Below are 15,588 nucleotides of genomic sequence, written 5' to 3' on the forward strand. Positions count from 1 at the left end.
GAAAAGACTGCCGTTCGTGACAACATGCATAAACAATCTGCAAAGGGTTGAGACTTTCTTCCTCTACACATGTTCACAATATCCCATTCAGGAAGGAAATGCATGCTATGGAGTGTTCTTATTGGCCCATTGTAACTTTTTACTGGCTCTTAATGTTGGTCCCTGCGATGGCATAATAGCTCATACATCACATATATAAACTTATATATCACGTATATATAAACACTTGTGATTTCACTCACCTCGAAAACAGTCTCAGCCGACGACGACACCCAAGCCTGGTCCGAAACAGGTAGCCTACAGGACGGGAGGAAAGTCAACGTCGCCCGCCAATTTCCCATAATGCACTTTGATAAAAGTCGTAAAAACGTGATGACACCTCCTTAATCAAGTTGATTTACACTACTAATTCAGTTAAATGTGAATTTTCAGGTTAACATTTGTTTTGTCATTGAGATGTTGCTAACTAGTAATTCTGTGTTATCACGACAACATCAATAATCTTTTGTCATACTGACAGAATAATATTCTAAAATTAACAAACAAGTAAAATCACTTTTTACAGTGTAGTCTTTGACTGGACGCCATGTTGGTTTGTAGTCCTTAATGTATCCATTAGTGATGGCGAGATGAAGCCTCATGAGGCCTCGTAACACTTTAGCCAATTGGTTCGAGAAAGGGTTCATTACTCGATGCTTCATGTGCACACGATACCACCTACTGGCCAAGTGTATAATCACAGGCAGCTGTATCTGAACCACATAATGTGATGCATTGAATTGTTGTGTCTGTTATGGCTGTTGGGAATGACTGAATTACAAAAATGTATGACCAAATCATTTCTGTACATAAATTATGACATATGTGCATAATAAAATATTTTTTTAATGTGTTCTGTGTGTGTACATTTTCCCAAAATGGGAGTATCATATGATATGGCAGGTTGTGTAATAATGTTATTATGCCACTTTAGGAAAATGGCATGGGCTTAAGCAGGCAGAGGACAGTGAAAGTGCTTGTGGAACTAGGAAGAGGGGACTGAATATGCTTGTGGAACTTGGACAGTGATGTACAGGACACGGGACATTTTATTCATTTTTATTCAGAAATAACAGTTTCTCAATTTCATGCATGCAGCCATACATACCTGCCTTGTATGGATAACATAATTAGGATCCAGTTTGGACACAAATGCCCTGAATCCAACATCATCCACAAGACTGAAGGGCTGTGTGTCCGTCACTATCATGGAGACGAGGGCTTCATCCAGCTCTTGTGTTCTGGTGGCTGGTTAAAAGAGAATAAATACAGTGTCTGTTACCTGTCTTAATTTGCACAATACACAAAAGTGAACAGGGACAAATTGTGATGGTGCATTTGTAATATTGTAATCACTTACAATGGCTGGCTGAAGCTCCAGTTTCCTCCTTATTCTCATGCAAGGCACGGTGATGCCTTAGCATGGATGAGGTGTTGTTATTGTACCCCAGCTCCTTGGAGCACAATAAACACCTCACCTTTGAATAAAAGAAGAAACTGTGAAAAATACAGTTCTTGATAAGCAAACCTAATGTCTCTGAAATAGAGTTAGCTTTAGCTTACCTTATTAGGAGTTATCAAATCAAAGTGTTCCCACACAGGGGAAACCCTCCTCTTCCTAGCTGGCTCCATCACCTATCCTTCTCTCCTCACTCTCCTAACTCTCCAAACTATCTCTCTCTAAACTCTCCAAACTATATAAACGCTATCCAAACTATCTCTCTCTCTCCAAACTATCCAAACTCTCAACTGACCGCAACTCTCCACCAACAACCCACATTTTGAATGGAGCCTGAGTGGTTTATATTGCTGTCGAACCTCCCGGCAAACTCTGAACCACTTCCCGAAGCAGTCACGTGGTACCGCCGGGCAGCGAGGCTTCGGACGTCATCATTTTTGGCTCCTCCCCTAAATGAAGCACGCCTCGATACGCGCTTCAAGGAAACGCCCCCTCCATTACTCGACACACGCTTCGAAGCGTCGGCACATCTCGTGACATCACTAGTATCCATGGTGATGGAATGTTTACCTGCAGCACAGCTGGGTTCTATCTGTGACATCATCAAAGCTGGGTTCAATCTGTGACATTAAGAATTCTGTGACATCACATCAAATCAACTGGCCAGAATTCTAGAACTCTGCATTGACACTCCAAACCATACCAGTCTACATACCATTCCAGTCTACAGTCTTAAACAGACACCAGTCTTTTTCGTATCATGTCCCTTACAGAACAGACAAATGAGGATGAGGATCTGCAGGACCTTCATGGACATCCTCAAGAAGTATATAACCGGGAAATGGCTCTCACTCAAGTTAGCGAAGAGATCAGGTTTCTGATAAAGTCGTTGGTTGTTAAATACAACGCTCTGGAGGTTGCTAACTCCAACGCTCTGGAGGTTGCTAACTCCAGAGCGTTGGTTGTTAAATACAACGCTCTGGAGGTTGCTAACTCCAACGCTCTGGAGGTTGCTAACTCCAACACTCTGGAGGTTGCTAACTCCAACGCTCTGAACCAACAGGGCTTGGACAGACTTCAGGCTGAGCACCAGAGGAAGGTGAACCAGATGGAGGAACAGATCCAGCAGAGAGACTCTGAGATCCTGGATCTAAGAAAAGCAAATGAAAGTCTTTCTGAGGAGCTCGAAATGACGAAATGCCACCTGTCTGAGACACAACGGATCCAGGGGACAGAACTCCGAGAGTTGAAAGAGGACAACAAGCCTCAGGACCGTCAAGGACATACCCAATTACATGATCTTAAAATGTCTCTCGCTCAAAAACACAACGAGACCATCAGTCTGATTAATCAATTCAGCAACCTGATTGAAAGGGAGACTTTCTGCAGCAGCGCCTGCGAAGGTGAAGTCGGAACAAGCTATGCGGATCTGGAGAGTCTTGGGTCTGAGCAGCTGAAAAATCAGCTGAGAAGCAAAAGAGCTGAACATGAGGCCCTCCTTGCTAAATACAACACTCTGGAGAAGGCTGACATGGACCAGTGGTGGAGACACAAAGAATCGACCACGGACTCCGGAACAGCAGCTTGGCAGTCTCGCTACGAAGCCCTGCTTAGTAGGTTTAAAGAGCAGCAGGCCGAAACACGAGAATTGGGGGAGAAATTTAAACAGGTGGATGAAAAGCTAAAGAGGAATGAGACGGAACAACGAGAGTTGAAAGAGGAAGCGAAGGTCACGGCTGACAGGCGGCTGACAGTATTACGAAGGGCGCACAAAGAAAACAGGCTCCTGGAGGACATCTGTTTATCACTAAAGAGGGCGTCCAGATGGCCCTTTAAGAAGATGCTGGATAGAGAGACTGAATTGTGCAAGATGAAGACATCAATATTAGCAAATAGGGAGAGAGACAGAGAGAAGAGATGTTTAGGCTTTTCTCCTGCTCCCCCCCCCCCCATTCAGTGTGACACTGAGTGAGTGGGGGGGCTCACATTTAGGGTTTTCTCCTGCTCCCCCCCCCCCATTCAGTGTGACACTGAGTGAGGGGGGGCTCACATTTAGGGTTTTCTCCTGCTCCCCCCCCCCCATTCAGTGTGACACTGAGTGAGTGGGGGGGCTCACATTTAGGGTTTTCTCCTGCTCCCCCCCCATTCAGTGTGACACTGAGTGAGGGGGGGCTCACATTTAGGGTTTTCTCCTGCTCCCCCCCCCATTCAGTGTGACACTGAGTGAGGGGGGGCTCACATTTAGGGTTTTCTCCTGCTCCCCCCCCCATTCAGTGTGACACTGAGTGAGGGGGGGCTCACATTTAGGGTTTTCTCCTGCTCCCCCCCCCCCATTCAGTGTGACACTGAGTGAGTGAGGGGGCTCACATTTAGGGTTTTCTCCTGCTCCCCCCCCCATTCAGTGTGACACTGAGTGAGTGGGGGGGCTCACATTTAGGGTTTTCTCCTGCTCCCCCCCCCATTCAGTGTGACACTAATCTCTAATATATATATACAAACTTTGTACGACCATTTTAACGTGTAATGCATGACAATATGCGCTTATATAACAAATAAGTGAATATAATTAATAATGCATTGACATAATCAAAAAATCACCAATATCCTTGAGTCGCAAAGGCAAAGCACCTGCTCCTTTGTGGGCTGAGTAACAGGAAAAGAAACTCTTTACTTCTAACATTCTTTACTTTGAAAAAATATGCCAGAAAAGCAAAACAGACACTTTTGGAATGAACACAGATATCAGATATGTTTTCTTGAGAGTTGACAGATAGGCTCCTGTCCACTAGTGAAACTGAAGACAATTTCTGAAGAAAAACACATTTGTCGTAATATTGCAATGTGCAAATAATGTGAGAGGAATACAAACATAAGAGCATCCACAAAATAAGTATTTTGGGGATCCAAAGGTTATGAGCTGCATGGTGGATGTAAGGTGCAGTATCAGTCTAAGCTGCTGCGGCGTTGCAGTGATGCATTAGGACTTGAAGACGTGCACGGCCCTCACGACGTACTGCCGGCAGATCGGGCACTCGTTCATCCTCTTGCCGCACTTGGTGCAGGTGACCATGTGACCGCACTCCAGGAGAACGCAGTCGATCATCGCGTCCATGCAGATCCGGCAGAGGTTGTCGTCTTGGATCGTCAGTGGACCCTTCTCACCGTCTGATAAAGACACAGATCGGTGATTGGAAATGTTGGGAAACGGATTTTAACGCAGCGCTAAAAAACAAAAAAAAGTGATACAACATGCACTGAGGAAGGACAAAGGGCCGGCAACACAGAGTGAATATACACAGCTGACATACTGCAGTTCTCAGTATGATGTGCTTCACACGTTGAAGCACGTGAGTAGATGACAGAGGGAGATTAACCTCACGGTGGATGAATGTTCCTGGATCATGACAGAACTGAAATGGCTGTACTTCGAGAGATGATTTAATCATTTCATCCCCAGTAAAATGTCCGGAGACCCTCACAGTGAATGGCATTCCACAGGGAGGACCACATGCAAGGATTTCATAAAGAGGACAGTTGGATTAACGAATGAGAATGGGTTTCACGGTGAATACAGATGTGGTGGCGACACTGTTCGTACGATGGAGGGGCGAGTCACAGGTAGTGCATGTGAACATGGGATCTGTAAGCCTTACCTGAGAGGGCCCCGTTGCAGATAGGAGGGGGGAGGGGCTCCACTTTAGTGTGGGAGGAGTAAAGCAGGCAAGAGACATACCATCATGATTCTGAATGAGAAAACTCATTTGAATAACTCTTCTTATGATTGGTGCATCTTATTGCATTTTATTATTATCGACAGTATATCATATTGTCGGAGAAGGCAGAGATATTAGGTTTTTATGGTTATAAAAACAGGACGTGGTTTACAATACCGACATCGAGGACAGTGCACACACAGTTGAGTGACAGCTTACCTGTGGTTACAGTAGTGCTCACATTTTCCACTGCAAGAAAAACAAAACAAAATCAATACAGCAACTTACAAGCAAGAAATATTAGATTAAAGCTTATACAGTCAATAAATTCTATATTTAATCGAATTACTTTATTAAAGCAATATTAAAAAATGTAAAGTCAACAACTAAGGCACATGGTATTTATTCTGACAAAGTTGACGCACATGATTTTTTCCTGTTCTCCTCCTTCTCTCTGTACAGTCTGTTGACCCGCTCCACCAGCTCCCACTTCTCACAGCACCCTGAATAGTTGACAAAGTTCCTGGCGAGGATCTCCTTCAGCTGCCTGACAGACAGGCCCTCGATGTCCTGCAAGCTGGAAAGGTCCGAGAGAGACCCTCTGGCCTGACGCCGCGTCTGAGGACTGACCTGAAGGAGCAGAAATCCAGACATTAGGGACAAAAGAAGAGATTCCCATGACAAACATGGGAGATTAGCCTCGTGCAAAAACAGTGAGTGGGATAGCACATCACATGACACGCAGTGACAGAAATTGTACTCAGGATCATTAACAATTGAAGGAGTCAGTATGAAGGTAAGATTAAAATACAGCTGATATTTCTCAGCATCCTCCGTGTGTTGAAAAGTAAGAATGCACGTCACTTGATACTTGTGTATCATCAAGGGGTTTATTCCTGCTTCTTTTGTGCAAAAAAAGCACTTTTTGACTAAAATTTAAAAAATGTTAAACTGGTTTGCAGTTGAATCTCATGTAAATTGTGTTTTATTGTTTATTAAAATTCTGATCCAGCAAAGAACTTTTACGCATCATCTCATTTTCAATCCCTACATTGCTTTCCTTGCACTCTAGAAGTTCCACGGAATACATAATTGAAATGCAAATGACAATACTTCACATATGAATGATTTCACAATGACAGCACGAAATCTGATCGGTCACAAATCACCTCAGGTGTGTGTTCACTCGCGTCCAAGTTGAGGAGAGACACAGAAGTGGCATCACCAATATCCTGCAACACAACAGCAATAATGACTCCTTGGGAACAACAATGTCTCGCACCTTCCATTCATAGAAAAGCTTACTGCTCCCTAAACGGACCAAGTACAAGTATTTATAGTGGATCCAAGCTGATTGAAGCTGAGCTCCCTATAGTGCCAGCTGTGGTGCTTCTTATACTCTCTTTTACTTTTTGTATTACAAGGATATGGCTGATGTGTGGTGCTATTAAAGACCATACATGGTTTAAAGTCGGTCCTGACCTGGTTGGTATCGGAGCTATCACTCCTGCTGAGCTGCTGCTCCTCCTGAGAGGCGACTAACGCAGACAGCTCGGAGGCCGACTGCGTGGTAGAAGGAGTCTGCGTGTACAGGGAGCGCAAGCGGAGGCTGCTCGTGTCGGGCTCCTCCTCTTCCTCAATGCCTTGGTGACAGAGCACCAAGTCCACCAGGTCCTCTTTTTCCCTGCAGGTATCGGTCGGGATGTTACGAAGCAGCAAGTACTGACGCAGGTCCCGGACTCGCAGGCGCATTAGCCGCGGCCGCTGAAAGGCTGTCGCTTTCAGCAAATGACATGTGGCACAAATGCGCAGATTCTCCTGAAGCACGGAGCACAGAGAGCAGAAGCTCTTCTTGCAGTCGCAGCAAATATACTGCAGAAAAACAAACAAGGTAATGGGAATGAGGTAATTTCAGATTGGGGACAATTTCTTCCGAAACTGCCTGAAAATATAACTCGGCATTTGACATACAAATGTGGACAAACGTTTTTAAACAACCCTTATTTTATCATTAAATTGTGATATGACATTAAAATGAGGAAAACAGGAAGAGTGGAGAGACAACATTTAACTAAACATTTAACTAAACTGGAAAGCATATCAATGCCAGTAGACCTTTCCTTCATTATTCAATCACTCACATCTGCTCTACCTCTCCAGGCACAGAGACAGGAGGCAGCTCATTGCTTTTAAGTGACAAACATCAAACGGTAATAAATGCAAGACGTGGGATTAGACTGGCACAGTGAGCGAGTGAAGCACAGGGTTCAGACAAAATGAGACCCTGAGCCATACATGAACATGAGCACTCAGTGAAGATATTACAGAGCGAGTATGGTGTCCATCTGTCTCTGCAATCAGCTAGAACGACACAGCCTGGAAAAGGCTGGAAGCACTGTGAGAGTCATGTTCTACGACTTCTCCAGTGCCTTCAACACCATCCAGCCTTTGCTTCTGAGGGACAAGCTGGAGCAGACCGGGGTGGACCACCACCTCACTGCATGGATCCTGGACTACCTCACCAACCGTCCACAGTATGTGCGGATACGAGAGTATGAGTCAGATCGGGTGTCCTGCAGCACAGGGGCCCCACAGGGAACCGTTCTGGCTCCATTCCTCTTCTCCATTTACACCTCGGACTTCAAACATAACTCTGCCAACTGCCACCTGCAAAAGTTCTCTGACGACTCTGCAATCGTCGGCCTCATCTCCGCCGATGATGACAGAGAATACAGGGAACTAAACCAGGACTTTTTAGGATGGTGCCAGCGGAACCGCCTCCACATCAACTCCAGCAAGACCAAGGAGCTGGTGGTGGACTTCCGCCGGGGTAAACGCCCTCCTCCGACACCGGTGAGCATCCAGGGACTGGACATTGAGGTCGTGAAGTCATATAAGTACCTGGGTGTGCACTTGAACAATAAACTGGACTGGACTGACCACGCTCACGCTCTTTATAAAAAAGGTCAGAGCAGACTCTTTCTGCTGAGGAGACTGAGGTCTTTTGGGGTGCAGGGAGCACTCCTGAAGACCTTCTTCGACTCCGTGGTGGCATCAGCCATCTTCTATGGAGTGGTCTTCTGGAGCAGCAGCATCGCGGCAGCTGACAGGAGGAGACTGGACAAACTGGTGAGGAAGGCCAGCAGCGTGCTGGGGTGTCCACTGGATACTGTGGAGGTGGTGGAAGACAGGAGGATGATGGCGAAGCTCTCATCCCTGATGAGCCACGCCTCCCACTCCATGCAGGACACTCTGGCAGCTCTGCACAGCTCCTTCAGTCACCGGCTGATTCACCCCCGGTGTCTGAGGGAGAGGTACCGCAAGTCCTTTCTCCCCGCTGCTGTCAGGCTGCACAACAAACTGCTCTCTCGGTAGACCACTAACACTTTGAACATGAACACTTGAACACAAACACTTTGAACACTTTAATTCATTCACCTGGTGCAATATCTAATCCGTGCAATCCCGTGCAATATCCAATACGTTTAAGTATTTATCTTATATTTTTATTCCATCTGTATATACTGGTATATTTAATATTCTTCTTTACTGTCTTATTTTATTACTGTTTTACTGTTTAGTTTATTATATTACTTGATTTTTATCTTTTATTTTTTACTTGTGAGCAATGCTGCTGTAATCCTGTAATTTCCCCACTGAGGGACCAAAAAATGATTATCTTATCTTATCTTAGAAATAAGAAGCCCCTGGGTGCAAATTAAATTAGGTTTATCCTTTTTCCTGCCCCTCTGCTTCTATGCACCTTTTCCTTCTAAATAAGTCAGTGGACTAATTAACATACACTGGCATCACACAGAGGATCCAGACACCTACCTTCCTCTTAAACACTGAGAAGGCCTGACCACAGCCCTTGCATACAAGACTGGGAGTCCCTGAGCTGGTGGGCGGGTATGTAGAGTATCCCGCACTGGGGGCAAATCTGAAGGGTCCAGCACCGGCCCCAAATCCTGGCTGCTGGCCTCGGACGGCCCCAGTACCCATGACTTCATTCAGCAGACCACAGCATGATGCCCACATGGACGAGGCCCCTGCCTGACAGTCAGAAAACAGTATTTACCACTCTAGTTGATGTTGAAGACTGTACTAACTACAGCATGCTAAAAGCATCATTCATGCACATGGTTAACAAGTCTTATTCTTTGTATAGAGCCCACTTATGGGTGCTTGTTATAGATGAGGTAGTGCTAGTTTAGTTTAAAACAATAAAGCACAAACCATGCAGACAGGAAGAGCAAAAAGCCAGAACTGTCAAAACACTGCAACAGAGCAAACAAGACAATTAAGCTAACGTTAGCTGCATAGTTAAACATATTTTTGATAACAAGCTGACAGCAGAAACATAACGTACATTCAAATAAATTTACCTAAATATCTTCAAGCTTAACATTACGAAAACGTAACGTTAGATGTTACGTGACAGCTGTCAGAGTCGCTAAGTGTACCGGTAGAGTACCAGTAGTTAAAGCTACCGTTAGTTAGCTGCTGCTAGCGACAGTCAATCAGAGCTAACATTGGATCACAGGCTACGTAAAGAAAATGACACCTTCATTGCAGCTCCGGTGCGTCGAATGAGAAAGTGGAGGTTGACGGTGTAAACATTGCAACATGGAGCATCACTTCCAATATGCCTGGATGGCTCTTGTCTCAATGTGATGAGAAAAACGGTGGAGACCCAAGCACTGCTACTGCTAACAGTTACTAATGCTGCTGCTTCTTCTGTCTGATGCAGCAGCCTGGAGGCACTGGCATGGTTTTGCTGCCCTCCACAGCTCATAGGTAGAATTTAGTTTAGTATACTTGACACCAGTCATCAACACTGGGCAGGTGTCGAGTCTAACTAGAAAATGCATTTCCTGCTGAAAATGCGTTGGAATGCTGAAAACTGAAATGAATCGCAAAAACATTGCTGAAAATAGATATCCAATTCAAAAACAAATTGCAAAAACCTTAAGAATTCAAAGAGTTTAAAGATTACAAATATGAAAAGTCATATCACACCTCTCCTGAAAGAGCTGAACATTTTGATATTTGAACAGTTTCTGTGGCTTAAAAAAATTCATCAGTGGTGATATTTGTAGTAGTATAAGTTGTAGTAGAAGTATTATTAGTAGAAGTATTAGTAGCATTAGAATAAGTACCACTAGTAGTAGTAGTGATATTTGTAGTAGTAGTAGAAGTTGTAGTTGTAGTAGAAGTATTATTAGTAGTGGAAGTATTAGTAATTAGAAGTAGTAGAAGACGTAGTATCAGTAGTCATAGTAATAGCTGTAGTATTGGTCATAGTATTTAATATCACAGTAGTAGTAGTAGTAATAGTAATGGCAGTAGAAGATATAGCAGTAGTAGTAGTACTAGTAGCAGTCGTACTAATAGCTGTAGTAGTATTACTACTTTTAGTAGCATGAAAAGCAGTAGTAGTAGCAGTTGTCGTATAAGTAATAGTAGTAGTGGTAGTAGTAATAATATTGATGGTAGCAGTCGTAGCAGTAGTAGTAATAGCAGCAACAGCAAAGGTTATAGTAGAAGTAGTAGTAGCAGTAGTAGTAATACTATATTAGCAGCAGCAGTAGTAGTTGTCGCAGTATTAGTAAGAGCATTCATTTTTTTAACAAAAAAAGCCTAATTTTGAGCTTGTTTAAATACAGTTAATCCATGGGGCTTTTATTTTGAAAGGGTGGGACTGGGTGGGGGAGCGAGGGGGAGAGGAGACATAATCATAATGTCTGACACACATAAACAGAGGTTATTAAAAGCCTGGCTTCATCACAAGCATTTCAATTAGAATTCACTCTTTGGGGCTTTTATTTTGAAATGGGGTGTGGGGTGTGGGGGGGTCCTCTAAAAGTCTCTAAGACCTGAATGACTGTATGAGAGAGAGACAGACAGAGAGAGAGGAAAGAATTAGCGAGAGAGAGAAGAAAGAATTTGTGAGAGAGAGAGAGAGAGAGAGAGAGAGAGAGAGAGAGAGAGAGAGAGAGAGAGAGAGAGAGAGAGAGAGAGAGAGAGAGAGAGAGAGAGAGTGCATGTGTGTTCATCAACATCACTAATTGGCTCATACATACAAATACAAATGATTTTTTCACAGAATCTCAAGCTGCTCTTCACTCTAGCGGTGACATCACGCACTCTAAGCTGCGCAATACACCGCCATTATAAAGTCAGAAAAGGGCTGAAAAATCATAAAAGTTAAATTGCTGCAGTTCAAAAAGTGGAAAAGATATCAGAAAGCTGAATTATGCAACAGTTAGAATGCTTAACAGCATTCCAACAATTATGTTTTTTTAATCAGCAAACATCGCAATTCTGTCTCATTGTTGGTTCTGACAGTCTATGCCATGGTGTGTGTAGTACCGATTTCTACCAGAACGATCTGACTGTTACGTAAATGATGTGACATTCAAGCATTTTTAACTTCCGTGAACGCGACTCTCTCTTCACACGGCTCTGCCCACAAGGGCTACATTTCAGTCCGCGCCAATAGCAAACGTCTCCACCTGATGACGTAGTACGACGCGTCACCATGTTTTGAGTTTCAGCGCGTCCACAACTCTTCACTTTACATATATCAATGGTCCACAAGCCAAACCAAGGAAAATAGGCCCCCTTGTCAGGTTTAACGATGGAAACCACAGCCAGTGTCAGCTCGATGGTCATGTATGAGGACGAGTCTGTTGATGTTCGCTACGGAAACGGAGCCCAGTTACAACTGTCTCCGTGTGGCTGTGAGTTCATGCTGGTTAAACCCACGGATCCCTCCGGACATCCTCTGCAGTCCACTGAGAGGATCCGACAAAGGACAAGGTTCACCATCAGCACGTATAAGGTGGAACCATGAAGTGTTATTGGTTGGTAGTCCCAGTTAAAAAAAAGGCTCAAATTGAGGCTTGCTGGGAAAAATGTACACAGTTAACTTAGGCTGTCATGTGTATTATGCAGAGAGCCCCTGTATTCAATATTATGGTGTCATTTTTACAGGAGTTGATGGTAGCTGCATTGGCATTTAGAAATAAATTTGCTACTCAACCATATCTGCCGGAGGAGCTCATCCCCGTTGACCACAAGAAGGTACCAAGAGCTCGTTCCTAGTCCACTATTAGTACCTCAAATTATTTTAGGGAATGATATTTGCAGCCTTTTTTTTTTTTTGCTTCTCCTCCTGCAGCCTTTTTTCAGCATTGACTCTGACGTGCAGTGGCCTGAGTGGTCTTCTTGCGATGGTGAGCTGGGACCTGGAGGAGAGACTATCATCGGGTCGGAGGGAGGACGAGCTGTGTTGATGCTGTCGCCCTCAGGTGAAGAATTCTCCGTCGAGTTTACATGCAGCCTCAGTCAGACTCAAAATCAGCGCCGCATGGTCAGCAGAGACTTTGACAGTAGCTCAGGCATTCGGCAGCAAGGAAGCAATCTGATCTGTCACACCACGGATGGCGAGAACCAAGAGGTTCATCAGGGAAGAGGAAGCACAAGGAATGAGTCTATTAGACCGATGTCTTGTTCTCCTCGGATCATCAGCACTGCTCAGCCAAAGGTAGTGCTTCACAGTAATATTTCTCTGCTTGTATAATGGCTTTTATTCAATATTTTACCTTCCCCCCCAGCCAGAGAAGATGTACCAATCCACCACAGTGGTCCAGCATCACTCCTGCTGCGCTGTTGCCCCCATCTGGTGCTACCCTCTCACCTTGGCCCGCCATCTCTGGACGGCTCGTCTCTCTAAACCTGAAGATGTCAGAGTAGAGGGAACCAGTGATCTCGCAAAGGCACAGGGGAGAATAACAATGTCAGACATATCCATCAAAGAGAGACGGTCTCACCTTCCTCAGGCGCTGCCTCTCACATGTTCATCACCTCACTGGCACAGGTTGAATGATCAAGTCACTTGCGTAAATATCAGACATGTAGAGCACTATCTAACAATGTTCACCGACTGATTTAAGCTTCCTTACTTACTCATTTATTTAAGGTGGAAGGTTAAAGAACCACTGGCCGAAAAAGAACATCCAGACCAAGATCTTCCAACAGAGTTGGTGAAAGTGATGTGGTGTCAAGGAGTCACCTACAGGTCGGTATGCAAGGACCGGAAAGATTTTGTGCTGATTCTGATTTTAAACGGATTGTTAGGATAAAACATGGCAATATAAGCTTGTTTGCAATTAAATGAAGGGATGCCTGATATATATACACAGCTGTGCTGTGACGGAGTTGACCTGTATGTCTCCTGTGTAGGATACTGAGTGAGCCGGTCTCCGTCATCGAGGTTTGCCCGGGAGACGGATCAGTCATCCGCTCCAATGGTGTCCTCAACACTTATTTTACCCATTACAAACCTGATCTCCTGTCACGCCGGGTAAATTTCAGTCTCTCATCATATAAGTGTCTTAAATTTAATTAAAATATCCCCAATCGGGCATTAATTGATTGTGTCTATCTCACAGGCGAAAGAGATAACATACCACCTGAACAACCTTCAACCGGACGTACCCGGACAGCTGTACTCTGTGAGCTCGGTTGTGAGTCGTGCAAGCAGGTGAGCCGCCGCTTCATCACAGTCGGATGATTTTGACGACTCGCAGTCAATGACCGTCACGTCACTGTGTTTCAGGATCCTCACTTGCTACAACGAGGCCAAGCAATCACTGAAGCTCCCTGTCACTCCCAGCTGCTTGCAAGATGTCAATGAAGTAGTCCCTGCCCACATTACTTCAACTGTTAATATCTGCGGTATTTACAGTGTTCAAGCTTCTAAATTGTTGCCAATTTTTGTTTCCAGGGGAGACGTATTTCTAAACCAGCAAGGATTGAAGAAAATCTGGTTGAGCGGCGTGTAAATGTCACACAGACGGTAGAAAGTCGGTGAGTTATATTTTATATTCTTTTGGTATTTTATCAATAAATGTGTAATTTAACATTATTTCAATTCCATGTAGGTCAGATATTGTAGCTGCAGAACTGGAGAAGATAAAACGATTTAACTGTATCCTTTGCAAAGGGGCTGTGGACAAGTTAGAAATGTTATATTGTCATATCAGCTGGTAGATAATGCTGAGGAACATCGTGCATGCTCTTTAACAACCTCTGCCCAGTTCTGCTGGACAACAACCACCTGCTAAGAAGTGAGAAATGTTGTGCAAAACCGGAAGGTAGCTCTGCAGAAGAGGTGACTCATGAACCAGTGAATGAAAACTGCATCGCTGAGGCTCTTGAGAAGACATCCAAAGCCATACAGGACATTGATGCTCTCATATCTGCAGCCACACTGACTTGAGAGAGTCCTGCCTCAGAGAAACGTTTTCAGAATACAAAACCCCAACATATTAGATTGATGCCTTTTTTAAAAGCTGTAAACCTATTTTACTGCTTTTTGTTGAGACCGAAATAAAGATTTATCGATATCGATGCTGGTACATGGCTTTTATTTTGGAATTACTATTAACTGTCAAAGGTTGTATTTAAGTACTGACTGCCAAAACTACAAACTCTGGCATGCCTCCAACAACATTCACACAGATGATGTTTTCCCAGTTGCTGATTACCATGTCTTTATCACCACACAATCCCTTCCTGTCAACTTGCAGTGGTAGAAAATAGCTTTAACATTTATTTCCTGCCTACACACATGACACATTGTGGTTGCAATGTAAAAGGTGTGACTAATAAAAAAAGACCTCAGTTTTGACTATTTCTGGGCTGTAAACGTAAGTGCATGAGTGTTCTTGTAGGTTGCTGTGGTGTTCCTTTGAACCACATGCCTCAGGTGCAATGTGCATGTCAGGGACCAGAATCTTATTTTGTAACAGTGTGTCGCCAAAATGTTTTTATGAAATCCATTAAAATAATAAAAGGAAAACTGCAAATTCCTGCTCTTAGGAGAAAGGATTCCAGTGTCCAAAGCCTGCTGCATGGAGTTAGTAATGGTACTTTTAAGTGCATTTTGTATTGTAAACAAGAGTTATTAATCTGGTATATCATTTCATATGCTATGACTTTTATTCTCTGTATTTGGATCTGAACATTCCCGTTACAGTCAGTCTTTTTCAACATAAAGGTCACAAATTCTCAGATACTGTATGTCTTGAATTATTGAATCATTCATTTTTAAAGGCTAATCAGAAGGTGGATGTTAGTTGAATCACACTAAGCAGACACCACTTGCCTTTTCTCACTCTGTTAAGAGTGACTACTTCCTGCATAGGTGGAGCATTAAACAGCTGTATCACACAGCCTCTGGCCACACAGACACACACCAGCACATCAAACCAGAATCAAAGATCTGGTAAGTGGTTACTGACACATTTTATTTTCAAGCAATTGTGCACTTTGTGAAATCCTCATTCATAGTTCTCTCATCTTTGTGCC

General features: G+C 43.9%; 2 protein-coding genes across 3 annotated transcripts; one reads left to right on the top strand and one right to left on the bottom strand.

Moving 5' to 3' along the window:
- Positions 1-4,171: 4,171 nt before the first annotated feature.
- On the bottom strand, positions 4,172-9,934 carry rnf34a (ring finger protein 34a). 2 transcript variants are annotated; one of them, XM_079269970.1, is made up of 8 exons: positions 9,776-9,934; positions 9,046-9,264; positions 6,694-7,083; positions 6,381-6,443; positions 5,637-5,841; positions 5,431-5,460; positions 5,152-5,193; positions 4,172-4,663 (listed from the first exon to the last, which is right to left on the bottom strand). In XM_079269970.1, the coding sequence occupies exons 1-8, from the start codon at positions 9,779-9,781 to the stop codon at positions 4,476-4,478; spliced, it is 1,143 nt and encodes a 380-aa protein (XP_079126096.1). In that variant the 5' UTR covers positions 9,782-9,934; the 3' UTR covers positions 4,172-4,475. The 2 variants fall into 2 exon arrangements, with proteins under 2 accessions (XP_079126096.1, XP_079126097.1); XM_079269971.1 differs by lacking the exon at positions 5,152-5,193.
- A 1,815-nt stretch (positions 9,935-11,749) lies between these two features.
- On the top strand, positions 11,750-14,741 carry cUnh5orf34 (chromosome Un C5orf34 homolog). Its single transcript, XM_079269481.1, has 11 exons — positions 11,750-12,055; positions 12,208-12,297; positions 12,395-12,760; positions 12,831-13,093; positions 13,196-13,294; positions 13,459-13,579; positions 13,668-13,759; positions 13,835-13,913; positions 14,003-14,085; positions 14,160-14,206; positions 14,316-14,741. The coding sequence occupies exons 1-11, from the start codon at positions 11,852-11,854 to the stop codon at positions 14,495-14,497; spliced, it is 1,626 nt and encodes a 541-aa protein (XP_079125607.1). The 5' UTR covers positions 11,750-11,851; the 3' UTR covers positions 14,498-14,741.
- Positions 14,742-15,588: the final 847 nt, after the last annotated feature.

Source organism: Melanostigma gelatinosum (assembly GCF_949748355.1).
Source record: "Melanostigma gelatinosum genome assembly, chromosome: 6".
Lineage (NCBI taxonomy): Eukaryota > Metazoa > Chordata > Actinopteri > Perciformes > Zoarcidae > Melanostigma > Melanostigma gelatinosum.

Bases quoted from the DNA above. Each gene is read 5' to 3' on its own strand.
- cUnh5orf34 (XM_079269481.1), top strand. From the start codon at position 11,852: ATGGAAACCACAGCCAGTGTCAGCTCGATGGTCATGTATGAGGACGAG. The intron at 12,056-12,207 runs GTGGAACCATGA...TCATTTTTACAG, and splicing joins TCACCATCAGCACGTATAAG to GAGTTGATGGTAGCTGCATT. The intron at 13,580-13,667 runs GTAAATTTCAGT...TCTATCTCACAG, and splicing joins CTGATCTCCTGTCACGCCGG to GCGAAAGAGATAACATACCA.
- rnf34a (XM_079269970.1), bottom strand. The intron at 5,194-5,430 runs GTAAGCTGTCAC...CCCACACTAAAG, and splicing joins GAGCACTACTGTAACCACAG to TGGAGCCCCTCCCCCCTCCT. The intron at 4,664-5,151 runs GTAAGGCTTACA...TGTCTTTATCAG, and splicing joins CTGCAACGGGGCCCTCTCAG to ACGGTGAGAAGGGTCCACTG.